The 16,161-nt window shown below is 40.6% G+C and overlaps 1 protein-coding gene and 1 long non-coding RNA gene across 17 annotated transcripts in view; one reads left to right on the forward strand and one right to left on the reverse strand.

Annotated features, from left to right (window-relative positions):
* Positions 1–3,491: 3,491 nt before the first annotated feature.
* LOC126381888 (uncharacterized) lies at positions 3,492–5,084 on the forward strand. 2 transcript variants are annotated; one of them, XR_007568996.1, is made up of 2 exons: positions 3,492–3,901; positions 4,654–5,084. It is a non-coding gene; the product is annotated as an uncharacterized LOC126381888 (long non-coding RNA). The 2 variants fall into 2 exon arrangements; XR_007568997.1 differs by lacking the exon at positions 3,492–3,901 and adding an exon at positions 4,049–4,189.
* LOC126381879 (nuclear receptor coactivator 7) overlaps positions 5,072–16,161 on the reverse strand; it is a 107,833-nt gene continuing 96,743 nt past the window's right edge. For 14 of the 15 annotated variants that reach the window (XM_050031424.1, XM_050031432.1, XM_050031423.1 and 11 more), the window contains 5 exons: positions 10,469–10,587; positions 8,685–8,844; positions 7,564–7,810; positions 7,154–7,262; positions 5,072–7,046 (listed from right to left, as the gene is read on the reverse strand). In XM_050031424.1, the coding sequence (XP_049887381.1) occupies positions 6,911–7,046; positions 7,154–7,262; positions 7,564–7,810; positions 8,685–8,844; positions 10,469–10,587 (771 nt within the window). In that variant the 3' untranslated portion in view covers positions 5,072–6,910. Of the gene's footprint in view, positions 7,047–7,153; positions 7,263–7,563; positions 7,811–8,684; positions 8,845–10,468; positions 10,588–12,745; positions 13,499–16,161 lie in introns of those variants that run through there. The other variant, XM_050031426.1, reaches the window with a different exon arrangement.

A 16,161-nucleotide genomic window follows, 5' to 3' on the forward strand; every position in this document is an offset into this window, starting at 1 on the left:
GTATGTGTCTATTGTAAAAACAGTCACAATATTAAAAACTGTCGCGATTTTGTAAAGTTGTCTGTCGACGATAGGTGGAGTTGGTTGCGTGAGCATAAGATTTGTTACAAATGTTTAAAGCGTAGTTCACATCAATGGAAATCGTGTAAGGTTAATCCTTGCGGCGTCGACGGCTGTACTTTTCGACACCATCCACTGTTGCATGGCAGGCAGGTAATGTTTACGTCACCGCAATCACCCAATGCGCAGGTGTTCAATAATACTGTTGATACTACTGCCACCGGCGATGTTGGGTGCGAAATTGCGTCTGAAAGTGATGTCCAGCTAGCATCGTGCCCCCCTGCTGCCGCTCAGAAGATTTCTAAAGAAAATGTGACAGTCTCCAATACAGGTATTTTGAGTGCCCATCCATCAACATCAACCAACGCTCAGACTAATAATACGTTGTTGAAAGTAGTTCCAGTTACTGTTAGTGGTCCAGCTGGTAGTTATGAGACCTTTGCCCTTCTTGATGACGGCTCGACGGCCACGCTAATTGCCGCTGACGTGGCTGCTCGTATCGGGCTGTCAGGTCCTGAAGAGCGTATTACTCTCAACGCTGTAGGTGGCTTGCATAAAACAATTACAATTTCTTACGTTGATTTCTATATTCAAGGTAAATACGAACATGAAAAGTTTTTAGTCAACCGTGCTAGGGCTATGCCTTCACTCAAATTGAGCACGCAAACATTGTCCAAACAAACCATACAATCGTACGAGCACTTAAGCGACTTGACTGATTATTTGTCATATGCTGATGCTACACCAACCGTGCTTATTGGTGCTGAGCACTGGCATCTGTCAATTCCTCGTGTTGTCCGCGCGGGCAAGCGTAATGATCCTGTAGCTTGCCACACTTTGCTTGGTTGGACATTGTATGGAGTGGCTTCTAGTAAGATTAAACCAGTGGAGTTTATAAATCATTGTAACCTGCAAACCATTGATCTTAGTAAAAATGAACGTTTAGAAATGCTTATTAAGGAAAACTATAAACTGGATTCGCTCGGAATTTCTAAACGCGAAAATCTGCTCAGTAAGCAGGACGCTCGAGCAGTTGAAATCTTGGACTGGTTCTCTGGTCCCTCATTTCTTCTCAGTCCTCCGGAAGGTTGGCCTGTGGAGCCGGCTGGCCAGCCGTGGGATCAGGAAGAGCGCAAGCAAACTCCTGGCCTGGTGGTTGGTCATCTGGTACTTAAGGCAGATTTCAGTCGTTTTAGTGACTGGTTATGTTTATTGCGTGCTACTGCTCGCGTTTTGCAGGCTGCGGCCAAATTTCGCTTGGTTTTGGATCGCGTTAGACACACAGGCCCTAGCACCGCTGTTCGGGCTCGTCCTCGTACAAACGCGTCTACATCCACCACTCTGTTACCCCTGTCAGCGGAATTACTGCAAGCCGCAGAAAGGCACGTCCTGCGAAGAGTACAGGCAGAAACATTTGCTGAAGAAATCCAAAGAATTGAACGTGGAGAGTTGCTGCCTAAGAGTAGTCGGCTGGCGAAGCTGTCACCCAAGTTAGGAACAGATAGGCTGCTACGCATGTTCGGTCGGATAGAGGCTGTTGAGGACGTCGGTTCAGGAGTCAGATCGCCCATTCTTTTAGATGGTCATCACCCAGTTGTGCGCCTATTGGTACTGTTTTATCATCGCAAGGCTGGGCACGCGAATAATGAGATGGTCGTCAATGAGCTAAGACAAAAATACTGGCTTCTTCCCCTACGCAGCACCGTCCGAAGCGTCACTAGCAAATGCTTGTTTTGTCGGATCAGAAAAGCAAAGTCGATGGATCCAATGACTGGAAACCTACCTCCACAGCGGCTTGCGCATCATCGTCGCCCATTTACTTTCACTGGTTTGGACTATTTTGGACCAGTAAACACCACGGTTGGTCGCAGGAAGGAGAAAAGATACGTAGCCCTGTATACTTGCATGACGTCCAGAGCGGTTCATTTGGAGATGGTCCACTCACTCTCTGCGGATTCAGCGATAATGAGTTTGCGTCGTTTTATCGCAAGAAGAGGAACTCCAGAAACTATATTCTCCGACAACGGCACCTGTTTCATCGGTGCTAATCGCATTTTAAGGGAGTTTTACCAAAATAAGGTCAATGACTTCGCTGCTAACAGAGGAATAAGGTGGAGTTTCATCCCTCCCGCTGCTCCATTCTTTGGCGGTTGCTGGGAGCGGCTAGTCCGGACGGTCAAGGTCGCGTTGAACGCCACATTGCGTGAAAGAGCGCCGAAACCAGAGGTGCTGGAGACCCTACTTCTAGAAGCCGAGGCAATTGTAAACTCAAGACCTTTAGGCCATGTCCCAGTTGGGCAAGATGATGAAGAAGCCTTAACACCCTTTCATTTTTTGATTGGCTCCTCATCCAACCAATCACTTCCTGCAGTTTTGAATGACCGGGACCTTCTGGGAAGAGCGGACTGGAGGAAGGCTTTAAGGTTAGCCGATCACTTCTGGAGCCGTTGGGTTAAAGAGATCCTGCCCACAATGCAGCCACGTCGGACACCTGAATACGGGCAACATAGTTTGAAGACCGGAGACCTTGTCCTCATAGTAGACGAAAACCTGCCGCGAGGAACATGGCCACGTGGCCGCGTCACGGAAACATTCCCTGGCAGAGATGGTGTGGTCAGGGTGGTGGATGTAGCCACACACGGTGGCATTCTTCGTCGGCCCTCCAAAAAACTGGTCAGGCTAGACGCTTAATTGCACCAGATCCTAGCCTGGTTAGTTTTGTGTGCTTTCGCACACAAGGGGGTGGGATGTGCAGGTTGCACTTGAACATTGCGGTCTCTTTTGTATGTTATTTTATATTTGTCTATTATTTTTTACTTCTTTGTATTTTGTTTTATTTTAGTTGTCATTATACTTTTACTTATGTCAGCCGCTCGTTTCGTTCTCCCAATTTTTCCCTATTTTAATTACTAGCTGTCGAAGGCTTAATCACACCGCTCTCAATGTGTGTGTTCCACAGACCAAGTAGAGATGCTACGCATGTGTGTTCTGTCTTTGTGTGACCTAGTAAGGGCGTATTCGCATTGCATGCGATTTAAAAAAAAAAAATGAAACCGATACGAGTTGTGCGTAAATGCAAAGTACAACTTTACATAGCCATGACCAATGGGCAGGGTGGGAAATTAAATGGTAGATCTGTATATGTACAACAATGGTTGAAAAATTACTAAAACCAAACCAACCAACTACTTGTATGGCGGAGTACCTGTAATTTTCTACTATACATCATTCACGGACTCGAATTGGATTCGGAATATTTGGATTAGAAAAATAGTGCGGAAACGCCCTTAGTGAAATGTCAACGTCAAACAATTGTCAAACAAGCTAACGACAGATTTTATTTTATAAAATGCAACTTTGGCTATGTTAGAAAATTGAGCCATATGTTACATGATCACAAAATTCAATAGCATATTTGCGAGAGTCATGAGTTCACGACACATCGAATATCGGAAAAACAAAAAAATAACGTGAGATATGGCTGAAAATATTTTTTTTTTGATATATGGCTGATTTGACCAAAATTCTTTGCATGGTGATTTCGATGACCTCACCTCACCTTTAGCTAGCTCAGCTGATTTTGACAATTTGACGCGGCAGTGGTTCGTGTAATTTTGCTATACTTTTGGAGTTTGGTTCGTAATCTATTTCGTATTCGTCGCAGCAGATAACGTACATTATAAATATAAATCGAAGCGTGCTGTTTATAAAGTGTATGTAATGTTTTATACTTTAATTTCACTTCTTTTTGTGTCGGTTAATTTATCCTTAGCCGAGACAACCTTAAATTTGGCAATTAAACAAACACAAGGGAATCTAACAAAAACTGCGATTTTGGACGGTAAGTTCACATTCATTTCCGGTCTAATTATTAAATATTACATTTTATTGTCTATAGAATATTACATATCCTTTACCTTTTATTTCAGATTTTATATTATGCCGTAGTTGCGGTAGCGACATATCTTCGTCAAATTATTTGGTCTCCAGAATTAGTCCGGCGTCTCGCTATTCTTTCAATGATACGTTATTCACTAAGCGGGTCTTAATTCAGGTGTTATCAAATGATATCTTCATTGAATTTCCAGTTATCACAGCAACTCATTCGAATTGCATTAGTGTTGGAGAGGTAAACATGATTAACTTATCTCTTTGATAGTGGCTGAGCCAGACACAACTGATATCAAATAACTTTACAGTGGGAAGATCACCCATCGTGGTTCCCCGACTACCGCTGGAAAGTCTGCGCATGTCCTGATTGTGGGGAATATATAGGATGGTTATTTGAGCCTATCAATCCTATTCTATCTTCAGACAAACCTTTTTTTGGTTTCATTTTGACAAGTTTAGTAGGAGAATCCTGTAAATATCTTTTCATATTTATAGGTGGCTGGTGTGTTGTTGGGAATACTTGTCTAATTGGTTTTGTGTCCATTATTCCCATTGTGTGTGGTGTTGGTGTGCAACAAATCATTGTCCCTCGAGTTCATATACAAACAGCTTCATATACATAGTAACTAAAAACATGTTCCGTCCCAGGAAGATAACAAAAGTGTTGTAGCATTACATACTCATAGACTTCTTTCTTTTCAGTTACTGACTCATTGCTCCGATTGATTACATTTGAAAGCAATTAACAAAATGGCTGTGAATACACTGTCTACTGAGGACAAGGAGTTCCTAGCCAAATGTGAGGAACAACTGAAAGATCGCTTTACGGACAAGGATGAACAGTTTATGGCAGTTTTTAATGCAGACCCATCGACCCCACCGATCATTGAAAACTGGTGGGTCCCACAGAATGCTGGACGTAGAAATGACCGTCGAAACAACAGAAGAAACCATCCATATGAACGGAACAGAGATAGAAACTTTGATAGGAGGGATAACTATGACAGGAGAGGATACAATGACTATAACAGAGGCTATGATGACAGGGGTTATGGCAATCGTAGCCAACGTCCCAGATATTGACTTACAATAAGGATAATTTGTAATTGAAACTAATAAATTTTTCAAAAGAATATATTCTCAATTATTATGGCTTGATTTACATTTTAACAACTTAGAAATTACATAATAAATCACCAATAAAATAATGCAGCTACAGCGATCGTAAGATGGAAATCATAACAGAATAATAAATAAATATATCTCACTGCTACTCAACAAGTCTAGTGATTATAAATTTGTAACAATAATTATGCCGATAATATTTTAAAACCTAAGTTCTTGTCTCTATTACATCCTGATGTACACAAACAATAACAATGTCAAATATATTGCATGGACAGACGCACGCGCCATCTGAGTTAGCTCAACGACTCAATAATTTTTGCCTACATAGATGATTACATTTTTTTAAATATATTTTTTCAAATGCTCTTTCTCTACCATCAATAAATATCTGTTATAATATTGAATACTTCGCGTGGCCATTCACAAAAATATATTTCTCTAATCTCAAATAGGAATAAGTTGTATGTACACAGAAAATAAATTAGGTCCTCGCGGTCGTCTCTGGGACGCTCCCGGAGGGCGCTGCGCGGGCGCCTCTCAAATAAATACATTATACGACCAGATAGATCTGAGTAACATCATGCTAAGTGACACGATTACTAAGCACAATGACGATTACATTCATCAAGCTCTAAGTTAACTATTAATTTTCATTACTATTTAATGATATTTATAAATCGGCTACTCATTTCTGTACTGAAGCATTACATCACAAAAATATCTTCATTATGTGTACATCGCATAAACTGAATCTACTTGGATACGTCCGCGGGGTGTGTCCGCCGCGCGGCGTGGCGGGGGGCGCGGCCCACGGGCGGGCGTATCGCGGACCGTACCTCCACTACATAGTACATGTGACAACGCTTCAACATATTATTATATAACACAATGCAATCATATTAATCAAATCACAGTGAAGTGTAACATAATTATGCTCACTAACTTAAATATTATGACTCAATACATTCAGACACGACAACGTAACATACAAAAATCACTACACAAATAAACAACATTTTATATTGGCGGTGTCGCCATGCTACCGGCGCCAAGTGGCGGGAGCCCCCGCTCCCGACTACAACAAACGTGGAGCACTACGCCTCTCCGACAAAACGCGATGCTTCTTCGATCATCAACACTGGGCAACATCTATAATGCGGCGCCTAAACACAATCGAATGACCGATTCTTTAAGATATAAACTTCTACGTAACATTATACAATGATGTTTATCATTACAAATATGTTTTTAATTTTCTTAACAACAATGCACAATATTAATTGTATGAATTGACACGTAATCATTGGCGGCGGCGAGCGCGCGGCCCGAGGGGTGCATTGGCACGCCGCGCCGCATGCCAGCTACTGCTCTACCCTAGAGTTCACAACTATGAGCTCTTCCCGTCGCGATAAACTTTCAACTTACATACGAATGACAATTGACTAGGATTAATGCACTTGCTCTGCTGGAGCCGGCGAGCCGCGGCCCGCGGCCGAGCGGCGGCACTCCATCCGAACACGCTTCTAAATTCGGAGAGGATCAAAACATTGGTCAGGTTTCAGTACATTTGACTAGAAATGCGCGTAGACGTTTCGATATATTGTCTTCGTGTCGGCCGGCCGGGCGGCCGCGCCGCTACGTTTCGAGTCATAATGCGAATACAAAAATCATGATCAGACTCATCGGTACTAAAGTTGAAAAGACTGACTTGTAAAAGTGTCAAATCTTCGTAGCAAATTTCATAAGATAGTCTAAAGCTTGTTTTTGATGTGAAGTAGAAACGTGGAGCGCTGTGCGCAAGTGGTGTCGGCGGGTGTGGAGGCCGCGGCGCTCAGATGAAGGTCCAGCACTCCATGATCTTGACGATGAAGTCCTCGCGCGTGGTGAGCGGCTCGTTGCCGTACGTGGTGCAGCGCTGCGTGCGCCCCAGGTACAGGTCGCCGTCCAGCCACAGCCCGAACTTGCCGCTGCAACGACACATACCGCGTTACTCACTCTGTATCATCACTTACTAGGTACTTCTACTATCTAAATATCTCACAATTTCTGGCTAGTATTGCAAGGTTCTACTCACTCTCCGGCTCCAATGGATATGTTGTCGTTGCTTCCGCGAATAAAGTACATGTTCTCGCCAGTCCAGCCCCAATATTTGAATTTCGTCTTCACCGGTGCGGGCGCTTGTTCTGAAAATTGAATAAGATATTTGTCAGAATAAAATCAAGGAACTATGTAACTATTCACGTAATTCTTATTATACAGTAGAGACCAAGTAAATGATGACTCGTCTGTAACTTTTTGCATTAAACTTATAGTGAGTTGTCACCAAAGCGTAGAGGAGAGAAGGCGATCGGAATGGAAACAGAAGGCGCTTGTCGCTCTCTCCCTCGCGGTGATTGGTCGATTCCTGCACCTTTCCGCTCGTCTCCTCACTTCTTTGCATTGGTGAAATCCCATCAGGAGCCGGAATATTAATTTATCTCTTACCCTCTTTCTTTTCTTGTTCCTGTTCCTTTTCGCCTTCTTTTTCAGCGGGCTTATCGGTGTTAGTATCGGGCGCGGGTGCGGCTGGGGCGGCGCCGGCCGGGGCGGCGGGGGTGGCGGGCGGGTCGGCATCGGCGCGGCGCGGCGAGGTCGGCGCCGACACGCGCTGGAACGAGAACAGCAGGGACTCGCCGGTGCCGTAGAAGTGCTCCGAGGGGTGCAGCGCGCACGATGTCAGCGCGCCGAACACCTGTAACGTGGAGATTGAACGTTAACTCTGTGGCTGCGGGATTGCTGAGCTCAGTAATAGATGATTTAAGTGCAAACGTTCTGGGGATAGAGCGACGTAAAAATGTATCCCCGTATCCTTTTCTGAAATTGCTGGAAGTGGGGCATGCATGTATCCTCGAAGGGGAGGCAGAGGTGTATGTACACCAGCTCCACACCAACTATGTTTAAGTCTCATGTAATAGGGGGACCTTTGCTATTAACCGGGCACATATCCCTCAGTCTAAATTGAATATAATTAAATTGAAACTTGGTAAGTATGAAAATAATATAATAATGGTGTATAGTATAAATAATACCCACTACCACTATCCTATGACCACTATCACCTATACCACTGCCGTATTTTTCCCTAAAAAGTAGCGTGGAGCATGCTACACCGATAAGAGCGTGGCTCTGAAATTAGTGATGACAGTAAGCTTCTAACTATATCTCAATTCGGGTGGACCGAGGTACCCAACTTATCACAAGTAAGTATAGTCTTCTTCTTCTCTCGTGTGGGTTGTGAGGTGGATTACCAACCTCATTAACCCTGGTGTCAGGGTTACTATTGAGCCGCCAAAGGCCCCTGACATGACTCATGCAACGACTACTTACTTAACACATACTTACTTTGTAAGTAGTAACCGGGACCAAAGGCTTAACGTGCCTTGCAAAGCACGGACCATCTCACTTTTGGACAATCAGGTGATCAGCCTGTAATGTCCTAACCAAACTAGGGATCACAAAGTAATTTTTGTGATATTTCCCAAACGGGATTCGAACCCGGGACCTCCTGATCGTGAGCCTGACGCTCAACCACTGGACCACGGAGGCCGTTAGTATAGTGTACGTACGTTATTATCAGTGTCCTGTATGACAAGCAAGACGGGCGAGTCGACGCGCTGCATCTTGCGGTACATGGACGCGAGCGAGAAGCCGTGCTGGCTCGTGCTGAACGCCAGCGACCACATGTAGCCCTGCGCGCGCGCCGGCAGCACCGTGCATAGCTTCTCTCTGAAAATTTATAAGAAAATCATTTTTTCTACTCCTCTACTTTAATCTGGCATTTAAATAACCAAAAAGTCTAATATAAGTACATACATAATTAAACTCTTTGAAAAAGTGTACGCTCTATGGCCTATAAAAGCATTGTTTACAAAGTGTAACTGTACTATAATGTCGCCAAAAAAGCATTGTTGTTGTTTTTTTTTTTTGACCTGGAAACTGGCACCTTTACTTTGTTTGGTGCCATAGATATACTATAAAAAAAAAGTATACATTTGCCGCCATTTTCCCGCGCGTTGGAAAATAAATTGGAAAATTTTTGTGTTTCGTTTAAAATTACGTCGTCGTAGAAAAAGTATTGTATGCAACGTTGTATAACTAGGTCAAAAAATGCTCGTGGCGTCTCTTATTGCGATGTTCGCCAAGGCTCACATCGCAACTCACGCCACTCGCATTTTTTGACCCTTCTTATACAACTGTTGCATAAAATACTATAAATTGATAGATACAAACACGGAAAAATTACACATGTAATACTGCAAGGAGGAAGAGCCACAAAGATCAGATAACAATTTATTTTATTACTTATCAACATTGCAGCCACACCTACTTAGTATTTATGCGAGTATTAACGATTGATATAATAAAATATTATATAATATGACAGGTAACCCGATGCCCATTAGCCCATTACCCGGATAGATAATCTATCATGAAATTCCCTTTAGATAATTAGGTACTGAAACACATTATGTCATGTACATCAGACTAGCGTTATTACGTTTTTCATGGGGTCCGCTTACCCAATCTGAAGACTTCACAAGTCCAGTTACAGAAGCGACTGCCTGTCTGACATTCCAACCCGCGAAGAGAAAAGCAGCCCAATTCAAAAATATTTCTCGGGAATGTGGGTACCCTTCCTTCCAGGACGTGATAATCATTTATGATCCAAACATGAATTTGAAAACAACTTCGGAAATCATTGGGGGCCTTCTGCTGGCTTTCGAACTTGCGAACTCACATTGAGTGTCAAGCGTTCTTCCAACTGGGCTAACACGACTTAAACACATACGTCATACTGAACTGATAAAATCATGCCATTTTATAAACACTTTAAACGAACGTAAAGGTATGTTTAATTTACCCGTGTTCATTCTCCCAGAAGGACCTATTATTATATTTTATTCACATAAATATTTAATGTTTTTATGATACCGCCAAACATAACTTTTCTAGGCAATTGGATCGTGTACTAGTTTCAAGATAAAGACAGATTAAAAAATAACGAAAAACATTTTCTTTTTTCTATTAAACATATTTATGAAGTTGAATCAAGAAAAACGTAATAATAAGTCCGAAATTTTGTCATGTTTTTTATTACGTCTCAGGCAACAGCAAGGAGTTTTCATACAAATGCCATAGTAATTTCGTGTTTTGACGTTTAGAAAAATGTAACTGATTCGCCAATACGATACCAAACTTAAGCGAAACGAATCCACATTCCGCGGCACCATGATAAACACATAGATATTTCGAAAGTGTCGAAGCCTAGGGAGACGAACTCTTGTGTACTTACCGCGATAATCGAAGTCGGATGACGCAAAGATAAAGTAATAAACCCAAGGATATTTACCTATGCTCCATGGTGAATATCTCCGAGGTGCCGATGAGGTCGGGCGGCGAGAACTCCATGTCGACGGAGGCGCCCGAAGAGTACAGTGCGCGCCGCAGCTCATCGCTCATCGACAGCACCTGGTAAGTCGGCAACGTTAAAACTTTGCTCACATATTCTGCCCTGCTGTTCCTGCTAAGAAAAAATCTACAAAGTGCTCAATTTAACAAAGCTGAATAAAAGTTTATCCCAATCTTTAGTTATGGCTTTTTTTCTTAGCAGAGCAGTGTTGTTCATTGCAGCCGTCAAACGTGATTATGATGTGTAGAAAATAGCCAAATGGGACATGTAAAAAAAGAGTGGGTAATTTTGAGCATGAGTTGTTGCGACACGGGTGCCTCGTTCCTGGGATCAGGTGAATGCTACATTTTAATAAAAATTCGAACAATACTCTGGTAGTGCGTAACATTAGACAAGTTAAAAACAGGAAAATATAAACTTCACGGGAGTTAAATAACCCAATTGTTATGACAAGTCACAATACTAGGTAAATTATGCCAAAATCTTGAGGCATTATTTATTACACCAATCACGTTTGTCGTCCGTAAAGTAAAATAATGACTGAAGATAAATGATTTAAAAAAGTGTAAATTAGCAGTAGACACAATGCTGATCCACAAGGAAAGGATTAGCGAAGTATTAACCGCCTTTGATGTGGGGGCTGTTTGCCAACTTACTGAACTGGCAGCTATCTTTAAAATTCCAAGTGTCGATAAAACTCAGACCTTTAAAGACAACTGGCCACAAATTATTTTAGAACAATGTTTCGCGTGCTTTGTATAATTCCATGCTGTGCCAGTCAGTTCAAAAATGTAATTAAATCCCAATTTGCCTTCACATCACTTTTCTTTGAAAGAGAAAGAGACCGAGTTTTATTTGTGAATGTGTTATTAGGCGGTGGCGTAAAGACTCAGCGAAAGCAGAGCGAGTATTCTTTCCACCCATAACGTTTAATCGCGAACCAGGCCGATCAATTGTTCGGCGACTCCAGTCCTATCAATTGTCTAATAATTATTGTTATACGTGTTGAATGTGGTTCGCGTGCTAGAAATAAAATTATAGGTGATTCCACACGACAACTATAACATGTAACTTCTCTGAAACTTTGATTACCAGCATGCCAACTTGGGTATACCAAAACATTATTTTTGATACTGACTAAACACAAACATTTGAGATAATTTAAGTGTTAAAAGGTCAAAATTGTGGAACTTCGAAAAATTCATGCCAATAAAAATCCCATTCATGTATTGATGAAAATGACAAATGTGAATGAATGATTCGTTCACAATTAATGGCGGTGGCAATGACGGTATGCGATCGACAAGATGCACTAGGGGTGACGCATTCCCGCTACAGTTCACATTCAACAGACAATCCAGTTAATGCGTGCGCGTGCGCACTACACTAAACAGACTGCAAACATATAGTGCTTACTTACATTTACACTTATATTACTTTTAACTTAACATATTAGGTTTCATATAAACCATTTTTGACACATACAATAGCTACAAAATCATTTAATGGCATATAAATCATGACACAAAGACATAATTGACTGAACAATAGGTACTCTAGCTAAGACGTTAATGAGGTAACAAAACATGCTTTTTGCTAATTAGTGTTAGCCTAACTTATAATTAATTCACAAGTACCTATAGTAACTCAGCCTGGAACTGAATTTAACAAAGTTAACAAGCCGTGACTAAACTGCCAAAATAGGTAGGTACGCAGCGATACTTCTCGTTTGCCTTTTCTGGAAACCTGTATGATAATGTGTCTACGTTTCGTATCCACATTCACCATTCCACTCTGAATATTTTCAACCTTATGCATATTGAATATAGAGCGAATATTATATTGACCCGTAAGACTTGTTTTTTAAATACCCACTTAGCCTTTAAAAGATTGTCTTTTTATCGCCTAGATAGTATGTACCTAAGAAGGCACTCAATCTGTATATCACTTATCCTAATAACTTTAAGTCTTGGCGATATATTTCGCGATAGGACACTATCAATATATCATTACTTAGGTGCTTCTGTGTGGTAACGATATGTATCCATTAACGTAATGAATCCAATTAGTTATTCCACGAAAACAGAGGTGCACATTCTTAAAATTTGAGGGCTCTTATATTTCTTTACGAGAATGAAGCAAGTTTAAGTTATCCACAGACTACGTTGCCATTTCAGTTGCTTATCTGTTTTTTTGCACAATGTCACGTATACGCACCTCATGTATAGAGTGTATGGTGGCCCTCCGTCGTAAGTACCGCAAAGTGTCACCAGGTTTACTGCAGATAGAGTGTATGGTGCCTCTTCTCTGCACCGCTATCACATTCACCATAAACAGCTCTACTTTACGGATCTTTTCCACAATTCTCCGGACCACTCTCCGTACGAAACGCAACATTTTGTAGGGAACTTTGTGTAATATGATGCAATAGAATATTTTTTAATGAACTATGGTTACTTTGGGTGTCGACTGAACTAACTTTTCACTGTTTTGCTCGATCGTTGAATTTTGTATTGATCACTGGTTTATTCTGATATGTTGAAGCGGTGTAGTACGCGGATATACTAACTAATCTGTAGCTGCAAACCCTACGGTTGTATCCCTATAATGGCCATGTTGACCTTACAGAAGGCGATTATTTTCCGAACACAATCATTATGTAGATTTTTCGCTTTCGACCGAGTTCCCTCATGTGGTGGTTGTTACTGACTGAGACACGCCTCACTCCTCAGGCAACATGAAGGCTGCTTATCTTAACTTATCAAGCTATTCTGTTGAAAGTAAAAGGATCATAGGATTAGGACGCGGATTATCGCCAATTTACGACCTCAACGCGTTATAAAAAAAGAAAATGATAAACGCCTAACTCCTTGCTGTTGCTTGAATAAGTAAGTCTAGTCTAAGTTGTACATCTTAGTTCGTGTCAAGTAGTTGTAAATCTAATTCGAGAATATTAATGATTTTATTACTATTAGTAAGTAAACTAAACAATTTTCTAACATAAATTATAATTCATCATCTCCCTAGTTTTATCCCGTTTTCACAGGGTCCACTTACCTAACCTGACGATATGACAGGTCTGGTTTTTAACAGAAGCGACTGCCTGTCTGACCTTCAAACTAGTTCCAACCCGCGAAGAGAAAACCAGCCCAATACATGTTAGGTCACATACCTCCGAAATGCACTTCTCGGGAATGTGGGTTTCCTCACGATGTTTTCTTTCACCGCTGAGTAGGTGAGAATCATTTATGATCCAAACACGCATTCGAAAATCATTGGTTTAGGCCTATGCTGGGATTCGAACGACCTTAAAGTAAGGGTTAAGCGTTCTACCAATTGGGCTACCATGGTTAAGATGAATTATAATTATCAACTGTAAATTATTACACAAGATATTTATAGAGCTAAAGATAGTTAACGCAGGTAATAACTACCGTATCATCTCTCAAGCAAATACTAGCTACGACAGTTATTGAATAATAAAAATGAAGAATCATCAATCTATTACAATAATATGTTATGTTCATTGTTCTGTTGTCAGATAAAAAATATGCTAAGTAGCTATTTCGATGCATTTTTTTGCAGTGATGTTGTCTGACTGTAGTCTCATCTGATATAATAATTAATTATAATGTATTAATGTTTGCAGTATTGGCAGACTGGGCTATTAGACAGAATCTATTTATCAGGTATTATCTTTTGAGCTGTTAGTCAGCTCTGTCTACCGCGAAATGTGTGTGAGAATTACGTTTTATTTAAAAATTGTAGCCATTCCGATTCGGCACTGTATAGTTTATGAATATTACAAAGAGATATAGCGCTATCGCATGGTATTGATTACCGAAACAATGTGAAATCGATATGCTGCGTGCGTGTCTAAAGCCCCCAGCGGCTTCTTTTAATCCGTGAACAATGGAGATAGTGGATGGGAGAGAAAGAAGGAAAATATAAAAAAAGACAGCCAGAAGCGAGAAAAGTGGTATTTTGTTTACTCATGTTTTCCTTCTGCGTCACTTCACCTGAATGTGGCATTTGCCTGTTACCTGAGGTTATTCCTGTTACTGTTTTGAATTGCCTTTAGAAATACATATGTATACACTTGCTTATACATTCGGTAAATACTTATATCGTGTCCAAATATAATAGGTAGGTAACTGTGTACTTTGAGCAATTTTTCGAACAAACAAGACAAAAAAAATATGTTTTATTGTAACGCTACTAAACATTGTTTTTGATGAAGATCTTTATGTATTGTACACCTGTGTAATAAATGAAAATGTAAGGTACTATCCAAGCAAATATACGCAGCAGGTAATTAAACAATGATAAATTCACATTGTCAGATACGTGCAATTCCGTCGAAAACTGTTTCAACAATAGGTGTTTGTTGGAACAGTTTTCGACTTTAAAACCGATGATGACGATGATAAGCAATTTCCAATGGGTACTGATTTTAGCAAATGCGTAAATACGCTTTTCAGATTGCATATCTTAGGTAATAAATCAGTCTATATTTAGAATAGGCTTTGTGGACAAAATTATATCTGGGGGTTAAAAAGGCCACATCGAAGCAATTCATTTAAGAAAGCAATATTGCAATTCCACATTTGTGCACATAAAAGTAAGCGCGCAATGCAAACATGATTGCAATGAATTCACTAAAAATACGTAAGTAATCCATGCTTCTTACTGCTTTGATAATTGTCAATCGCAATCTTCTATAAATAACGATTAGATTGTTAAGTTGTTAGTTTAACGTAGATACTAGATGACTGTTTTTGTAAGCATTGATAAATAGGTAGCCATGTTTACGCTTGCTAGGTCATAGATGCAAGTGTAGTGCAAAACACTGATTATACTTTCAAATTAACCCGTATATGAATAGGTAAGAATATTACGTAGTTGGATCCTAGTGCGTGTTATAATTTTTCTGTTTAGGCCACAGGCAGACCTCGCCGCGACGACGGTCATTCGCCTCTCTCTCTATTTATAGGCAGTTGGGTTCCTTCTGTTGCTGCCAGGAACAAAAGTAAGGCTCTACATTGTCATTGCACTCCCATTATTATCGGTTTTCATATTCACTAACAATGAAAATTGGTCGTACATGTCATGAGCAATATCATGTACCCAGTTTAGTACCCTGTCGCACAATCATATTTGACATTTAATGAGACTTACGGTTTAATTTGTCAAAAAAGTTAATGTGTATACTATTAGTACTCGTGACCGTAGATAAAAATGAATAGCCACTATAGCTGACGACGAATTCAAAGCCCAGAATCTTCTATATTAAATTACTCATATTTGGTAATCATCCAACTAACATCTCATTATATTCAGTCGGCTGTAGGTGTTACACAACCAGCAACCATATTATTGCTTCGATAACCATTTTATAGTTTCACCTTATCGACAAAAGATTGTATTCGCTAACGTCAAATTTTAGAAAATGACTACTACGTATTAAACAATAGATTGCATTACAAGTCTGCACTTTGTAGACTCAATGATGGTAAACAATTTTCATAATAAATATATATAATGATGTGGAAGGAAGCACACGCATAGTGCAATAGGTTTCGGTAAAAAACGACCGTATACCATGACGAAAATGACCGATTGCTGAAGAATTT

This window comes from Pectinophora gossypiella, chromosome 3 (assembly GCF_024362695.1).
Source record: "Pectinophora gossypiella chromosome 3, ilPecGoss1.1, whole genome shotgun sequence".
In the NCBI taxonomy this organism is placed as follows: Eukaryota; Metazoa; Arthropoda; class Insecta; order Lepidoptera; family Gelechiidae; genus Pectinophora; species Pectinophora gossypiella.